At 51.3% G+C, this 18,218-nt stretch overlaps 1 protein-coding gene across 1 annotated transcript in view; it reads left to right on the forward strand.

Moving 5' to 3' along the window:
- Positions 1 to 17,945, forward strand: part of LOC119463473 (leukocyte elastase inhibitor) — a 36,451-nt gene extending 18,506 nt beyond the window's left edge. Inside the window, exons 4-6 of the mRNA XM_037724312.2 lie at positions 2,407 to 2,707; positions 16,053 to 16,227; positions 17,610 to 17,945. Coding sequence (XP_037580240.1) covers positions 2,407 to 2,707; positions 16,053 to 16,227; positions 17,610 to 17,945 — 812 coding nt within the window. The remainder of the gene's footprint in view (positions 1 to 2,406; positions 2,708 to 16,052; positions 16,228 to 17,609) is intronic.
- The last annotated feature ends 273 nt before the right edge of the window (positions 17,946 to 18,218 follow it).

Here is an 18,218-nt window from a genome sequence, read left to right on the forward strand (position 1 = left end):
TGCGCTAGCTATGTCTAACTCCCCTTATACTTGAATGATTTGGAGCATTTTAACGCCAGGAAATTCGCGAGGCCAAGTCACTTAATAAATAGGTCATTCTGTGATTAGTTGTAAAATTGCTTCATAGTCGATCCCTTTATTCGCTGGACGATGTTTCGACTATTGCTTTTTAGTGTCCTGCATAGGTGGTCGGCGACGATCACCTAAGCGTACACCATGCAAGCACACCGCAACTACGCAAGGAAACACATAAAACTAACTACTGGGTCTCAGAGAAGATGACAAGAAAGTCCAGTCGTGCCAGATTACTGTGCATTTTGAATATTGCCTCTTGGGCAAATTGGTACACGTCCACGGCTGCCAGCAGCCTGACTGAAGAAACGGAATAAGTAAAGTAGGGGACACCACACAGCACTCAATATAAATTTAAGTTTATTACAAGTAAAACGACAGTTTCAAGAATAAGGGCCACGTGGTCTTAACCCCCTCTGTATGCACTAATATTCACAAAAAATAACCGCATATCCATGACGTGATTGATGATGAGTGGGCGAAGCACCGGGGGATCATTCGGGTAAGTCAGAGCTACGGACGAGAGAGAAAGAGAGTGCGCGTGGGGAACGAGAGAGAAAGAGAAAGAGAAACGAATGCCCTTGTGCACCGCAGCGCCCCTAGCTACGGACGAGAGAGAGAGCGCGTCGGGAACGAGAGAAAAAGAGAACACAGCTGCGCCTCTAGCGGGAGTGGCGAGTACTAGCGTGGCTACGACGGCGCGACGAGGGACAAGGCTCAGCCCTAAGGAGATTCGCCCCTAAAATAATGTGGCATTCCACTCTTTGAAGCTGGTGAACAGCGAAGCTATCTGGCGCACGACGGAGAGCACATGACCTACGTCGTCTTCCATGGCGAGCGGCTTGCGGCTGGCCTTTCGGGAGCGATCGTCGTTGGTGCTTGCCGCCCGCCGCCACTGGTTGCATTCTCGCATCTGTTCTCGCCGTCGCTATCCGTGGGCATGCTGCTCCTCGGGAGTGCGCACTATACGCGGCCTTCCCATTAAGACGAGAGGATAGAGGTGAAATTCAAAGTGGAGAACGGCAACTTGTTTTCCTTCCTCAATACTGACAACGCACGACGGTGCCGCCGCCCCGGGAGATCAGAAGGAAACTAGGCACGCACGGGGTTGGAACGACGAAAAGAGAGGGCGGTATGAACGTAGACATGGCCGACACGGGCCGCACAGCTGTAAATCTGAGAAACATCTGCCACATAGCCTACCGACCTTGAAAATGGTGCTTATTGATAACGAATTGATGATGAAAACAAAGTTTTGCTTAGAATGAAGGCGATTTTGTTTCAAATTCGGGAGCTGAGTTTTTGGACCGGCAGATCTGTTGACGGACACGAAAAATGCATAGAACCCGAGCCATAGAGACGTTCGCTGTAAATGCAATCCATGAAGTAAAGCTGCACCCGCCGTGGTGGCTTAGTGGCTAAGGCGTTTTGGGATGATTTCGTGGTAGCGGTGACGTAATTTGGTGGGGGCGAAATAGAAAAATGCGAATATACTGTGCATTCGGTGCACGGTAATGACACCCAGGTGGTAAAAATTGATCAGGAGTCCCCCTTTATGGCGTGGCTCATAATCAGATCGTTGTTCTGGCACGTGAAACACCATAATTTACTTTTTCTTTTCCAGATAAAACTGCACAACTTTGACGGTTAGGCGCGCATGAGGCGGCAAAAAGCAAATTCTCATATTGCGAGACATGATAGTTGCAGATTTAGCCAGTTAATAAGCTGTGAAAAATTGTGTGTGAGGTTCAAGGTATAACAGACTGACTTCTTGAACTAAGGAACAAGAAACCCAAACACAGACGAACACAAGTGACAAAAAGAAAACAGCAGTTGTTCTCGCCTGTGTTATTTTTTGCTTTTTTTGTTTTTCGGTGGTCGTTCAATAACTTGCTTTGTCATACGCTCAATCATGTCCGCGGAACCTGTCTGAATATGTTCATCCCATGTACGCGACAAATAGTATGTACTAGTTTACAAATATGTTTTGTATGCTAAGTTCCAAACGAGATTTTTTTTGTCGTACTAACCAAGTGTTCCTTTCATTCTATACTGTTTTTCTATATGCTCTATGTGTTCGTTGTATTTATTTTGTGCTATAAAGTGTCACTGACAAGATTACTAATACATATTTGTAAATGACCCCACTACTAGCCTTTGGCTAAGGGGTCATACAGTGTTTGCACACAATTTGTATTAACTTTGAAGAAATAAACTTGAAACTTGAAACATGTAGAATCAACGAGCCTAATTATTGAGGTTACTGAATTCTTGCCCATCCAAAATGTGGTAGTACTGAATTCTTGGCCATCTAAAAGCTCATTACCTATGCAGGTTGCATCACCCCATGCTCCCTGGTGTGCATGGTGAGCGTGGTGGACTTCCGCGGCTCGTGGAAGCAGGCGTTCGACGACCGCACCGCAACGAGAGAGATATTCTACGAGTCCGACGGCACCTTCACGCCCGTAGTGATGGTGCACCAGACGGGACGCTTTCGGTTCGCCAAGTGCGCCGACCTTTGTGCCACGGCAATCGAACTGCCATACGAAGAACCCGGGAGGTCCCAAGTAACCTCGCTGAGCCGATCAGTCTCCAACGCAAGCTCGCCCAAGAGCGGTATTACCACGCCATCCGTGTGAGTCACTGATATGTTTCCTCATCAAACATTTTATACGCTGTGTTGAAATGCTTGTAACTTTTGAATGCGTTTACAAGTGTTTCTGTGCTTACTCAACGAGAAAACTGTCTGTCTGTCCATCCATCGCGTGGTACGATCGCTTTCAAGATAGAGCCCGCAGCAGCGAGCGACTTTACCTTCGTGCCGCCTGGCGCTTCAACGGAAACGAAGCGCCGAAAACACAGCGTGCGGAACTACCAGCAGTCGGCACTGTATGTCGGCTTCGCAGATCGCATTCAAGATACGGTCCGCGTGGCCGTGCCAGAGTCCGCTTGATCCGTCCGTGCCGCGCGGCACCGGAGTCCTTTGATCACGGTTCATAATGGCTCGACACGGTTGCACAAGGAAGCTAAACAGCGATAACGGCTGATGGTGATCTAAACGTCATCAGCACCCACGGCGCCGCCACTTGCAGTACTTTGCTTGCGTTATAAATGCACCTTGCGCCGCCGTCCGCACCAGTTTGTGTCGCCGCAGCGCTGCCGTTTGTACTGGCCGGATCAACTGTCATACCACTGATAAGCAAGTGGCACAATGCTTGCGCATACTCCCGGAGGAGTTTCTGCGTGAATTTTTATTGCGATAGCAATTATATGGACACTTCAACCGATTTCTGCCGTCGGCGTCGCCGTAGTCGTCACCGTCGCTGTCGCCGTCAGGTTCCCTATAGATAAAATCTTCGCCGCGCGCCGTATGCCCGAGCGGAAGCGTGCGGGGACGCGCGCTATCACGGAGAGCGAACGCACTCAATCTCCCACGCGCAAGCAAGGAAGCAGGAAGCCAGCGCCGGAGGGAGCTGGGGGGGGGGGGGGGGGCGCACTTTACTCTGCCAACAACCGCGCTCGTCGCTCGCTCCGCACCGTCTCTTATCTCCACACGGCTCTGACCTTTATGCGCCGTGCATTCGCCGCTCAGTTTCCGTTGAAGCGATAGACCGCACGTACCGTCGCCCGCTGCGGCGTATGCTTGCTGCCAGCGTTTTGACAGTCGTTGTCTGCAGTCATTCAGTGTGATCTATTCGTGTTTGTTTGTGCGCGCTCACACCACGCTTGTTCATTCAGTTAGTAATAGTCGGGCCACATTTTCCAACGCACGCTACGCATGCAATGCTGCCCGGATCGGCAGTGCAGCGCTACAGGTGTGTCCCTTCGCACGCGCTGCCCACGGGAAGCGCTTCTCATCAACACCACCGTTTCACACGCGCCTTCTCGTGGTCATCGAGTCTCTCTTCATGTCGGTCTACTTACGCCGCAGCACGCCTGCTTACTTAATCAGCTCATGTTTACTACAATTCATATTGCTACCAAAGCCGCTCACCTTACTTCGTATGACACCCGCCGGGGTGGCTCAGTCAGCTAAGGCGTTGCGCTTCTGAGCAGGAGGTCGCGGGATCGAATCCCGGCCGCGGCGGCCGCATTTCGGTGGAGGCGAAATGCAAAAACGCCCGTGTGCTTGTGTTGTAGGGCACGTTAAAGAACCCCAGGTGGTCAAAATTAATCCGGAGCCCTCCACTACGGCGTGCCTCATAATCGGAACTGGTTTTGGCACGTAAAACCCCAGAAAGAAGAAGTACTTCGTATGACCTTGCTGTGTTGCTATCGCATTCATTGCTTCGCCCTTAGGGCGAACCTGCGACATTTTATTGCGATAGCAATTATATGGACACTAAAAAGCAGATTTCTGCCGTCGCCGTCGCCGTGAGGTTCCGTATGACGTCAATGAAGAGTAAATCGTCGCCGCGCGCCGAACGCTGTATGTGCGAGTGAAAGGGCGCGAGGGGCGCGCGCTTTCACGGGGAGTGAACGCACGGCGGAGAACAAACGCGCGTTCGTCGCCGATGATAAGTGGTTCTTGAGGGAAAGGGAAAGGTTGGCGCTATCTTCTGCAGCCCTTGAGGGAGCACGGCTCAGCGCCAACGGGGAGGGGTAAGTGGTAGCGAAAGAAGGGATAGAGTGGAGTCGCCATGGCTGGGCGAAGCAAAACCGGCAGGCATAGGCGGCACGTATCAGGCCGAGATGGAAGGCCTTGGTGTGCTGCAGAGTCTGCAGGGGTGTTGTGCCAGGCCGGTCAGGCCCGGGGTGGGGTGGGAGGCCGTGAGGCCTTCCCGCTTGTAGAAATGTCCTTAGAGGCGTGCGGAGAGCCCTGACGACTCAAGGAACTCCACGACGCCTCGAAGTGCAGAAAGGTGGTGTCGGCCGGGGAAGAGGAGATCTTCCTCCTTGCCAGAGGGGAGGCCCAGGCGGCGGAACTCCCGCAGGAGTGGTTCGTCGCCGTGCTCCCTTAAGGGCTGCAGAAGTAGGCGTCTCTTTCCTCCTTTACAATCACCATATATGTAGAGCAAACGCGCCTTCTTCCGATGCGCGAGAGGCCGTGGGGTAGGGGGGGAGGGCGAGGGAAGGGAGGCGACGTTTAGCTGCGGCACCAAGTGCCTATTTATATCAGAGGCTCCGGCAACAGTCACTAACGCCGCACGCATTTTGAGCAAACGCGGGCAAAACGCCGACGGCGTCGACAACAGTTCTGAGTGTTGCCGGTGCTGCTGCATGTCTAAGTTTATACAGCTGATAAAGCTAATATCATTACTCCGTATAGCTCACTACCAATTTGCTATCGCAATTGATGCTTCGCCTTTCAGGTGAAACTTTGACAACTTTTTTTATACAAGATTCGGATGGGTGCTATATAGACAGTACTCAGACAATCGACAGTCACAAAGGCAACCAAACCACCGCTGTGGCTTAATGGCTATGTCGTTGCACTGCTAAGAACGACGCCGCAAGTTCGTTCCCCGACCAAGCGCCCGCATTTCGTTTGAGATGGCATGCAAAAACGCTCGTGCGCTTAGAATTAGGTGCACGTTAGAGAACCCCAGGTTGTAAGAAATAATTTGAAGCCGCCCACTACGGCGGACCTCATAGGCATACCGTGAATGTGGCACGTAAAACTCCAGAATTTCGTCCATTTTATCCAGGCATCCTAAACTAAGCTTCCAAACAGTACAACTGTAATCCCTGTAATGCCCTCACCAGAACCGCAAGTGACGTGATATTCACGCATCACCGTAGTGCTGGCCTGAAGTTAGGGTCCTTATCAATGGCCTCCGAGATTGCAGCCGGGCAGGTTTGATGGCCTCCGAGAAGGTTTCACTCCGGCCGTCCCATTCACACGGAGCGAACGTTAATTCAGTTTTGGCGCAGCTGGTTCCTTACCCGCGCCTCGGCGCTCTCAACCGAGGGCTTTTCATGTGCTCTGGTACCGTTGGGACCGAGGGGAGGTTTTCGAGCGCTCTGGTACCGTTGCTGCGGCCTGGATGAGTCGAGAAAAAAAATGCTTTCGCGCTGTCATGTGAGCTCTTACAGATTTGGAAATGGCGGCTGATGGTCTACGAATAGCAAAGGTGCATATTGCACTTATTTATTCCTAAATGCGTTAGTTTTTTTTTTCGCACACGTACTTGCGCTGCATTCACGTTGGTGTGTAGAAGTGGAATGTACATGCAAGAGCTGGTCATTCCACGGGGAACGCACTTTACATCACAATTTGCGGGCTATAAGAATGTTTATGCATTTGTGAGCTGATTTCAAAGCCTTGAAGAAGTCGCCTCCAGCTGTCGGCGCTTGCTTTCGTCTGTACATTTCGCCATCGTGATAGGACTTGAAGGAAGATGCAGCATGATCCGCTGGCAGAAACACTCGTGTACTCAGATCTATGTGCCCGTTAGAGAACAACGGGTGGTGAAATGTAACCCGGACCCTCTCAACACCGCCTGCCTCATAATTATGCCATAATTTCGCCAGGTACGTCCCACAATTAAATAAATAATAAAGAGTTATTGCATTTATTATATGTTTATTTATTTATTTTATGTGTTACTTTCTGCGGCAGTTGTTACTACAACGCTTAATCTGCTAAGTCACCAACTATATACGTTGAGGGTCACTGCCGTGTGATTCCGAAAATTTGAACACTGTTTACTGACAGGAAGCAGGATTGCGTGCATTGACGTGCAGCAGATCACATACGAAAGCATTCAAAAGTTAACAGAAGAGTCCAGAAAGATTTTTTTTTACTTCTCTGTGTATCTTAAGCGGGATTTGTCCGCAAACGGACAAACCAAACTTGCTGGAAAAATTATGCCATTCCAAAGGCAAATATTCATGGTGAAATGTCACTCAAAAGTGCACACTCACGAAGAATGTTGCAGCTAAGGCGGAGCAAGCTTTAGGAAAGCTTTTTTTTTCTTTTTGATTTAAGAAAATTTGTTTCCTCTGCTGCGTGAGTTGGCGTGCTATTGCCTGCTGCACGCCGCTGTCTCAAGGCCCGATACAACGAGAAATTGTGCAGCAAGAGTGGAGTAATAAATTCTGCAAATATTTACTCGTTTATTAGTATATGTGGTTGCTTCGCAAGCAAGCATTAACCACAACTAAAAACAGTAATGATTAAAATGTTAATTACTTCGAATACAAATATACTAGTTGATATTCTGCATGCCTGTTTGCGGCATATTTATTAGATTGTTCTAAATACATTTATCTATGAATACATTGCATGCGTTCACGAAGGCATTGGGTAAGTAAGGGAAATACCGTTACATTAACGTAAAACAAACGCTGAAGCTGCAACAAAAAGGTTGCAGTTTCACCCGAAAAGTTAAGCATCGATCGCGACAGCATATAGCAGACAGCTATACGAAGCTGGTATAATCTTTTTGTCGGCAGTATAAACTTGCAAACATTCCCCTAATTAAATTAACAAACATGGTGTCACATATGCACATGTAAGCATGAACACCACTCGTTCGATGACCGCGGAAACTCGCTGTCAAAACGCTGGAGTGAGGAAGCGCGGCGGCAGCAGCAAGCGAATTAACCTTCCTGCTGTCTTTCGCTTGAACTCAAACTAAACGTCGAAAGCACAGCGCATGTGGAGCTAACGGCATTCGGCGAAATTTGTCCACATCGCAGATCGCGTTGAATATGAGGCCCGTGTGATTTCGCGCTTGGTCCACGTCGCAGATCGCTTTCAAGATCCGGGGCCCGCGTTGCCGCGCCGTAAGCATCGGCCGTGAAAGTAAAACGCCCCGCCTCCCCCTCGCCCCCCCCCCTCCCAATCCCTCACGCGTGACTGAAGACGGACCACTTGCTTCCATCATCATATTCATTAGCCTATTTTTGTGTCCACTGCAGGACGAAGGCGTCTGTCTCCCTGTGATCTCCAATTACACCTGTCTTGCGCTAGTTGATTCCAACATACGCCTGCCCATTTCCGAACTTCATCACCTCACCTAGTTTTCTGCCGTCCTCAACTACGCTTGCAGTCTCTTGGTATCAATTCTGTAACACTAACGGTCCACCGGTTATCCATCCTACGCATTACATGGCCTGCCCGGCTCCATTTTTTCATCTTAATGTTAACTAGAATATCGGCTATCTTCGTTTGCTCTCCGATCCACACCGCTTTCTTCCTGTCTCTTAACGTTAGGCCTAACATTTTTCGTTCCATTGCTCTTTGTGAGGTCCTTAACTTGTTCTCGAGATTCTTTGTTAATCTCCAAGTTTCTGCCCCATACGTTAGCGCCGGTAGAATGCAATGATTGTACAATTTTCCTTTGTACACTATATGTGTACAGCGATACAGCTGCGCTCTTCGGCAGTCCAGTTTTCTTTGTCTGAGTTGCATTTATGGAAGCGTTTATGGACTCTTCGGATGAATTTACACGCATGTGAAGATGGCTGTGAAAAAGGTTTAGAAATGCTTTTAGATGCGAAGCATCTTATGGTCAGCTATGTCACTCCCTCTCTCCCTCCATCCATCCGCCGTGCGGCGTCCACACCCCTACTGCGCATGCGCATCCTCCTCCCCCTCCTCTCCTTGTCTCATCTCCTCTCCGCTCGGCATTCCTCCTCTCCTCTCCGGATTGCGCAACGAATGGCAACACCTACGGCTCCGCGCGCGATAATGCGAAGCAACTTAGATTAGAGGCGCGACGATAGGCGCCCCAGAGGCACCGGCAACAGTCACCAAGGCCGCGCGCGTTCGGTGCGAACGCGGGCAAAACGCCGACGGCGTCGACAACAGGTCTGCGCGTTGCTGCTGCTGCTGCATGTCCAAGTTTATACAGCTGATAAAACTACATTGAGTCGACCCGGCCCATGGCTGCTTCGCATACCACTCAGGGTTCTCCTACGGGAAGATGGTGGAATTTTTTTATTTTCAGAATCACACGTGTTCATTACACCTCCGACGTTGAATATGTCAGTGCAAACCCTAAAAGCCATATTTTGGCTTTTCCCATGTTTATTACTAGTCTTATCATTAGTATCCTCTGTCGACTCTGGCGCCCGACACCTTAGCTAGGTGGCTTGGCGCGACAAACGATTCTTTGTCACTAAACTAATGGCACTATTACCAACCACTTTCTCTCGTTAAACGGTAGCCTTATGTTTGCACATTCACTATTACATGGTTGGAGGGCTGTGTTAAATGTGCCTTCAGCGCACCTTCGCATTTTTGCTAATGCACTAAGGTGGCTACTTAAAAATACTGCTTACCCCAAGTGCCCTGAACTCGGCTGCAAGGTGCTGCTTTTTTCAAAAGTGCAGTAGGTTTTCTTTAGTGTATCCATGGCGTAATGTCAAACACATGTTTAAACTAGTAGCAGCTGATCGGCAAGTTTGTCACTTGAGAATTTGTTTGGGCAACCTTATTAGCATATTGAAATTTAGCAAATAGGAATTAAGTAAGAGCGAAAATTTTGACAGAACCCATCTCCCGATGACTGCCGACGTTGATGCAATTAGCATTCAAGCAATGTAGCGACAGAACGTGTTGTTGAAGTCGCCTTTATTTATAATCTGCAATGGCCATCCTGCTATTTAGCTTGCTTCGGTTATATGCGACGAGCCCTGTATGCGGAATCGACCCATTTCGCTATGACACTCTGTTGCCAGGTTCGGTTATGACAATAACGGTATGACAAGGGTATAACGGCGACGCAGTGACAACAATGAAATGGCGAAGAATGAAGGACGTCAGTGTAACGATGAAGGCGGTATGACAACGAGACAATGACGACAGCGTGACGGTGATGGAATCAAGAGAATGAGATAACGACGCGTTTATCACAACAACGGCGGGACGACGACTGTATGACAGCGATTACGCGTGATGACGATGCCACGGCGCCGAAGGTATGGCGGGAATAGCAAGCTGGAATGACGGCGATCAAATGACCACGACCAGTCATGATGTCTGTATGACAACGAATGCATGACGACGACAGTATGATGACGCAATGACCACGATGGCAAAACAATGACGGTATAATTACGATTGAAAGACGATAGCATGATTACGACGCAATGACAAAGTAATGACGTTGATTGAACGACGAAGGCGCTGTGGTGACGATGGCATGAAGACTATGGCACGATGATACTGAAATGACGATGATGACACCACTGCAGCATAACGATGACCGCATGACGAAAACGGGCTGATGATTGTATGACGACAGTGGCGTGATGAAGACGGTATGACGAGAATCGGATAGCGATGCTGCTGTAATTACGAAGAAGGAATGACCACGGTGGCATGACAACGTTGTCATACGAAGGTATGACAACGAATGAGGGCGATGGCATGACTACGTTTGATTGACGACAGCAGGGTTACGATGAAATGACGAAGAGAGAATGACGTCAGTAGAACGACGAACGTGGTATAATGACGATGGCATGACGGCAATGTGATGACAATGACTGTTGACCACGACTGTATGACGGTTGCACCGCCAGAAGGCGCAGAATGTCCAGAGGGAAGTGTGATCGAGAGAGGAGACCGGCACACCTCATATTTGACGCGTTTAATTAGGCTATTCACATGCTTGGATAATCATCCTACATGATTCGATCCTACATAATAATCCTACATCATCCTGCAGTCATAGTACGAAATGTAATATATATATATATATATATTGTACTGAAGAAGAACGAGCAGTATGCACTGCTTCAAGAAAGACGACGACGACGAGTTGGTCGAAGCCGTGTGCCTGTGTTGCCTGCGCTGTGTAACCTCTCGCTGCAGTGCTCTACGCTCTAATTAATTCAACTAGAGTGCCTCTCTACATTTGGTGGAGGTGCTGGGCCCTTTACCGACCTGGAACTCCGCAGCCGGACGCTCCCTCCCGTTTCTGCCATGCCTGAGGACGCCGAGCAGCCCGATCCTCCCCAGGCATCGCCTGTTGTCTGCTCCGGTGCTCTACGCCACCGCGATCCTCCTGTCTCCAGTGGCGCCGACGATCATGACGTCGAGGATTGGCTATCCTCATACGCCCGAGTAAGTGCGCATAACAAATGGGATGACAAGGATAAACTGACTAATGTCATCTTCTATCTTTCTGGAGTCGCTCATCTCTGGTTCCGGAATCATGAATCCGACCTTACCACCTGGACTGCTTTTACTAATTACTTCAAAGAGGTCTTCGGTCGCCCTGCTGTGTGAAAGCTTCGTGTGGAACAACGCTTGCGTGGTGGCGCTCAGCAAAAGGGTGAAATCTTCACCAGCTACATTGAACATGTCGTTGACCTTTGTCGGCGCATTAACCCCACTATGCCAGAAAGTGAAAAGATAAAGAATGTCATGAAAGGCATCGAAGATGATGCCTTCCAGATGCTCTTGGCGAAAAATCCTCGAACGGTTGACGAGGTGATCACCCTGTGCCAGAGCTACGACGAGCTCCGCAAACAACGCCTCACTACGCGCCGAGCTGCCGCGCCGGACGACACGATTTCGGCCCTCACCGACAGTTTGAATGCTGCTCCCGCCCACTCCGCGTTCCTCGACCAAGTCAAACAATTTGTTCGAGAGGAAGTCGCGCGTCAACTGTCCCTTTTGCCTACTACCCGGTCGTCTGAGTCCTCCTCGTCTCCGGAACTACGTCGGGTCATACACGAACAAGTGAGCGACGCACTACCTCTCGCTCATCAGCCCCCTCCAGCGCCGGTTCCGCTCACGTACGCTGCCGTCGTTGCCAGTCCAAGACCTCCGCCTGCAGTTTCGCACTACACGCCCACAAGCGGCTTCTACGCGTCGCCTTCTGCAGCTGCAAACTACGTGCCCAGAAGCGACTTCCGCGCGCCTCCGCAGCCCCTACGCCCGGCTCAGCATTGTGCACCCCAGCCTGGGCCCCCTGTTCACAATCCGTGTCGTACCCAGGACAATCGGCCCATCTGCTACGCGTGTGGCTTTGCTGGCCACGTGGCACGATTTTGCCGCCGGCGGAGTTGGTACCCTCCCGATACTGCGAGACCGCAAGGGAATGCATCTGACTCCCAGTCCCGCTATGTTCCACCTGTTCCGCACTTCGCTTCCTCGTCTCCTGCTCCTCGAAGTTTCACCACTCGTCGGTCTCCCTCTTCCCGTCGACGTTCCCTGTCCCCCCTTGTCCGCCGCCCCCCTGCTGTGGAGGAAAACTTAAATGCGCAGTTCCGGAGGCAAGAACTGCGATGTCATCGAACTGCTCAAGCCCTCGCTTATTCCCTGCGAACGTCATTGAAGTTTATGCGGAAGGTATCGCTGTTCACGCGCTTGTCGACACCGGTGCTGCGGTGTCAGTGATTGCCGACCAGCTTCGCCGTACGCTCCGAAAGGTCGCGACGCCATTTTCCGCTATTTCGCTACGTACAGCAAGCGCTGAGCCAATTGAGCCTGTAGGAACTTGCGCCGTCCGTGTCGCCATACAAGACAGTTTATATCGCATTGAGTTTGTTGTTCTTCCCCGCTGCTCTCATGCCATCATTCTAGGATGGGACTTCCTCTCTTCTAATCGCGCACTTATTGATTGTGCCCGTGCAGAACTTGCGCTGACTCCATTTTGCGGAAGTCTTTCTGAAGATTTGCCTCTTTCTTCTGCTAGAGTGTTCGTCGCCGCCAACACCGATATCCCTGCTTTCTCTTCCGCCCTTGTGCCCGTTTCCTGTGTTGCTTTCTACGATTCCGCACTTCTCTTCACGCCGTCGAAACTTGCTGCACGCCGTCATCCCTTCTTGCTTCCCTTCGCCATCCTTCCCATTCGCCAGGGCTCCAGCGCACTTTACGTTACGAATCCGTTTTCGTGTCCTTCAAGCCTACGACATGGCGAGTGCCTCGGGTCTGCTGACGAATTCGAGCCGAACTTTCTCTACGATGTACCTGATGACTCGACTCCTCTTCAGGTTAACGCCATGGCTCTTCCTGTCTCTGTGTCTGAGCCAGCATGTGACAGAACGTTTGCTCGGTGTATTGATCCGCAGCTCACTCCGAGTCAGCGCGCGCAGATCGTCGACCTCCTTACCCGATTTCGCACTTCTTTTGACCTCCAACAACAATGTTTAGGGCGTACAGCTACAGTCGTTCATCACATCGACACCGGTAGCCATGTCCCACTAGGGCAGCGTCAATACTGTGTGTCCGCGACGGAGCGCCGTGTCATCGACGAGCACGTAGGCGACATGCTTCAACGCGACGTTATACAGCCTTCCCACAGTCCTTGGGCCTCTCCAGTAGTGCTGGTGAAAAATAAAGATGGGACAATTCGTTTTTGTGTGGACTATCGACGCCTGAACAAAATAACCCGGAAAGATGTCTATCCTCTCCCCCGTATCGACGACGCACTAGACTGCCTCCAAGGCGCTGAATTCTTTTCGTCCTTAGACTTACGATCTGGTTACTGGCAAGTCCCGGTGGCTGAGTCAGATCGCCCGAAAACGGCATTCGTTACGCCTGACGGCTTATATGAATTTACCGTGATGCCCTTTGGCCTGTACAATGCGCCTGCCACATTTGAAAGAATGATGGATAACATCCTCCGCGGCCTCAAATGGCAGACATGCCTTTGTTATCTCGATGACATTGTCACCTTTTCCCCGGACTTTTCTTCTCACCTGCTCCGACTCGAACGCGTTCTCACTTGCCTCGCCGATGCTGGACTCCAGCTCAACATCAAGAAGTGCCGCTTCGCCGCCCGACAGCTAGTCATCCTTGGCCACGTTGTTTCGAAAGATGGTGTGCTTCCAGATCCTACCAAACTCCAAGCAGTCGCCGAATTCGCACGACCAAAGACCACCAAAGACCTCCGCAGCTTCATCGGATTGTGCTCATACTTTCGCCGTTTCATCCGCAACTTCGCCACCATAATAGCGCCTTTGACACAGCTTCTCGCGGGTAACCACGACCTCTCGGCCTGGTCGCCACTTTGCGATGCCGCATTCACGACGCTGCGTCGTCTTCTAACCTCACCCCCGATTCTCCGTCATTTCGACCCCAGCGCACCGACAGAAATTCACACGGATGCTAGTGGTGTCGGCATTGGCGCTGTTCTTGCGCAACGAAAGACTGGCTTCGATGAATACGTCGTTGCTTACACCAGCCGCGCTCTGGCGAAAGCGGAAGCCAACTATTCCGTTACAGAAAAAGAATGCTTGGCTATCATTTGGGCCATAACTAAATTCCGCCCTTACCTCTACGGCCGCCCATTCGACATAATAACTGACCATCATGCCCTCTGCTGGCTGTCGTCCTTAAAAGACCCTTCAGGTCGACTCGCTCAATGGCCGCTCCGCCTCCAAGAGTACGACATTCGAGTGCTGTACCGCTCTGGCCGTAAACATACGGACGCGGATGCCCTGTCCCGCTCCCTGTGTCAGGCCAGCCCAATTATTCGAAGGTACCAATATGCGAGTCCTCCCTCACCGCCACGGACATGCTTTCGGAGCAGCAGACGGATCGATGGATTGTCTCTATGCTGGCTTTTCTGTACAACCCATCAGCGCCTTCTTCTGACCGTACACTGCGTCGCCAAGCACACCACTTCGCTGTTCGTGACGGACTCCTTTACCGCCGTAACTACCTCTCGGACGACCGCAAATGGTTACTCGTGGTCCCACGGCATCTACCTTCGGACATATTTGCAGCGTTTCACGATGACCCGCAATGCGCGCATGCAGGAGTACTAAAAACGTACGCACGCCTGCGACTCCGTTATTACTGGCGCGGAATGTACCGATTCGGCCGCCGATATGTGCGCTCCTGCCTCGCTTGCCAACGCCGCAAGAATACTCCTTGTTCCTCAGCTGCCCCATTGCAACCCTTGCCTTGCCCCAGGACGCACCTTTGACCGCGTCGGAGTTGATCTTTACGGGCCCCTGCCGAGTACTTCAGACGGCAACCGCTGGGTGATTGTGGCAATATACCATCTAACGCGTTACGCGGAAACTTCGCCTCTGCCCAGCGCATCTGCGCGTGATGTTGCATGGTTCCTTCTGCGTAACATCATACTTCGCCATGGAGCCCCCAGAGAATTGCTCAGCGACAGAGGCCGTGTCTTTCTCTCTGAGGTTATAGAAGCCCTACTCAAGGGATGCCACGTAATTCACCGCACCACTACTGCATACCACCCGCAGACTAATGGGATGACTGAGCGCTTTAACCGTACTCTTGGCGACATGTTATCCATGTACGTCGCATCTGACCAGACCAATTGGGACCGCGTTCTACCCTTCGCGACGTATGCTTACAACACCGCCACACAGACCACTACGGGATTTTCCCCGTTCTTTCTTCTTTACGGACGCGAGCCCTCCTGCACAATGGATACTATCCTCCCGTATCGCCCTGACACAACGGAGTCTACTGCCCTGTCCGAAGCTGCTGCACACGCGGAAGAGTGCCGACAGCTCGCCCGCAATTTTACTACGGAAGACCAGCAGCGACAGAAGCACCGTTGGGATACTTCCGCCTCTCCTGCACCCTATGCTCCTGACTCACTAGTCTGGCTTTGGGTTCCCGCCACCAGCCCTGGACTTTCAGCGAAACTCGTTTCCAAGTACCAGGGTCCCTTCCGTGTGGTCAGTCAAACGCTTCCTGTGAACTACATGATAGAACCCCTTGAGCCACCTTCGGATAAGCGCCGCCGAGGGCGCGAAATCGTGCACGTTCAGCGGCTAAAGCCTTATTTCGACCCCCCTGTGCTCTCCTGCCCGTAGGTCGCCGGGACGGCTCCTTTTCTCCGGGGAGGTAATTGTACTGAAGAAGAACGAGCAGTATGCACTGCTTCAAGAAAGACGACGACGACGAGATGGTCGAAGCCGTGTGCCTGTGTTGCCTGAGCTGTGTAACCTCTCGCTGCAGTGCTCTACTCTCTAATTAATTAAACTAGAGTGCATCTCTACATTATATATATATATATATATATATATATATATATATATTGTTATTGGTATCAAGGTTATGCCTTGCGATTGTTTGTGTGCAACCGCAGTGTGGATGCATTCGCGGGCCCGGAGTTCTCACTGGTGGTGCTTCTACCCGAGCAGAAGAACGGCCTTGAGCTGTTGGAATCAAAGCTGAGTGCGTTCACGGCACTGGCCTGTTTCGACCAGCTCAGAACCCAGAAACAAGTCAGGGTGAGCTTGCCACTCTTCAAAGTCAAACAGGTACGTGAGCACATTGGAGAAGGAAAGTTACGGTGAAAAATTCATTCTACGAGAACAATCGTGGAGGCTTATTATGGCAGTCGGGAGCGCAGAAATGTTGTCGAATACTTTCTGAACATCTCCTACACTTCAGTTTGAAACACGCTACGTTAAATACACGCCTTTTGTAATTGAGCCGGGCGTCTTGTCGTAGGTTTATATTTTGGCTGGCGCCGTAGGTTTATAGGTTGGTGGCGCCGATGCTCGGTTCAAGCGCGAGCTTCGCGAGCCCTCAGTTCCGGGTCCGCTTGCCGGCGTTGCCGTACTGCTGCAACTGTGCGAGCCCTCAGGTCCGGGTCCGCACACTGGTGTTGCCGTGCAGCTGCAGCTTCGCGAGCCCTGAGCTCCGGGTCCGCTTGCCGGCGTTGCCATTTTGCTGCAGCTTCCGGCGCCCTAGACTCCGGGTCCGCTTGTTGTCTGCGTCGCCGTGCTGCAGCAGCTTTGCGAGCCCTCGACTCCGCTTGCACTTGAGCCGCCACTCTCGCTTTTCATCCATAGCGGGCGCGCCGTTATCAGAAGCGACCGTTATCATCCATGGCTGAAGAGAGAAAGCGCGTGTCGGGAACGAACGCCCTTGTGCACCGCAGAGCCCCTAGCGGACTTCATGCACACCAGAGCTACGGACGAGAGAGAAAGAGAGCGCGCGTCGGGAACGAACGCCCTTATGCACCGCAGCGCCCCTAGCGGTCTCCATGCAAACCAGAGCTACGAACGACGAGGGAGGGACAATGTTAGGCCCTAAGGTGCTTCGTCCCTAAAACAAAGGCACTCGTTTTGCCCGTTCCTATCCTCGTCCGTGTTTTCTTTGGGCCGTTAAAAAATCTCACGACTTGCAGGCGCGTTTTGTGATGCTAGAAATTTCACGCCTAGATTTTCCAACACAAATTACTACAGCGAACTCTGGTGATAGTTTAGGCGAGAGCTGGAGGAATGGCGCTTCGGCCAGCATGGAAATGATGTGCGAGCACAAACTTGCATATACCTCGCCTATTTCGCATCAGACTGCTTTTTTCAGTTCCCAAGTCGATCTTTACCGACAGAATATCACGTTATAAATGCAACAATTTGCAATGATTGCGCATGTGCACCGATGATAATTACTTTGCTGTGTTGCGAAAGCAATGAGTGCTTGTATTGGGAAAGAACATACGCGCAATAAGTAAACCCGTAGTCACGTTTAAAACTACAAGCACGAACATTAAGCAAGTCCTTGCACTGAACGTCGTAGGAGCGTACTCTAGCAATTTAATATGAAACGCTATTGTTTCCCGTAACCGTTGCCTATAGAAACGCTGCTGCGTCAGGCAGCCTGTAACCGCCCACATGTTCCTCTTCTCCGTCAGGTGACAGATATGATACCGGCCCTCTGCGCCCTCGGCGTCGGTCACGTGTTCACACAGGACGCCGAACTGTGGGGCTCAACGGCTGGCGAGAAGCGGGTGACGCTGATGCACCACGCGGCCGCTTTCGAGACGGCGCAGACCGGGGGCCGGCCCCAGCCGCGTCCAAAGCAGCACGCGGGTCACCTGCGTGGACTCATGCACAGCTTGCGCACCTTGGTGAAGGTCCCGCAGCAGCGCGCACAGTTCACCGTCGACCGGCCCTTCGCGTTCTTCGTCACTTGCGCCCGCCCGCAAGCGATCATGCTGCTGGGTTCCGTGCGCCGCATCTCAACGTGACATCACGAAGAACTGCACGGCCCTTTTGCTCGTAGTCTGGCTTTTATGGACACGTCAATTCGCTTTCTTATGCTGAACGGAATGAATACATCGCTTAGTTTCCCGATAAAATAGAGGCTTGGCCTTGAACATGCTCAAACGTGCTCTTTTATGTGGAGTCTCATATATTTCTTCACAGTTCAAAGCACGCAAAAAAAAAGGAGACAGGCTGGGTTTTCAACATTCCCCTCAATGTTGCCTAAAACCAAAGTACAGCGTAATGCCATCAGAATT

Source organism: Dermacentor silvarum, chromosome 9, assembly GCF_013339745.2.
Source record: "Dermacentor silvarum isolate Dsil-2018 chromosome 9, BIME_Dsil_1.4, whole genome shotgun sequence".
Taxonomy (NCBI): Eukaryota; Metazoa; Arthropoda; class Arachnida; order Ixodida; family Ixodidae; genus Dermacentor; species Dermacentor silvarum.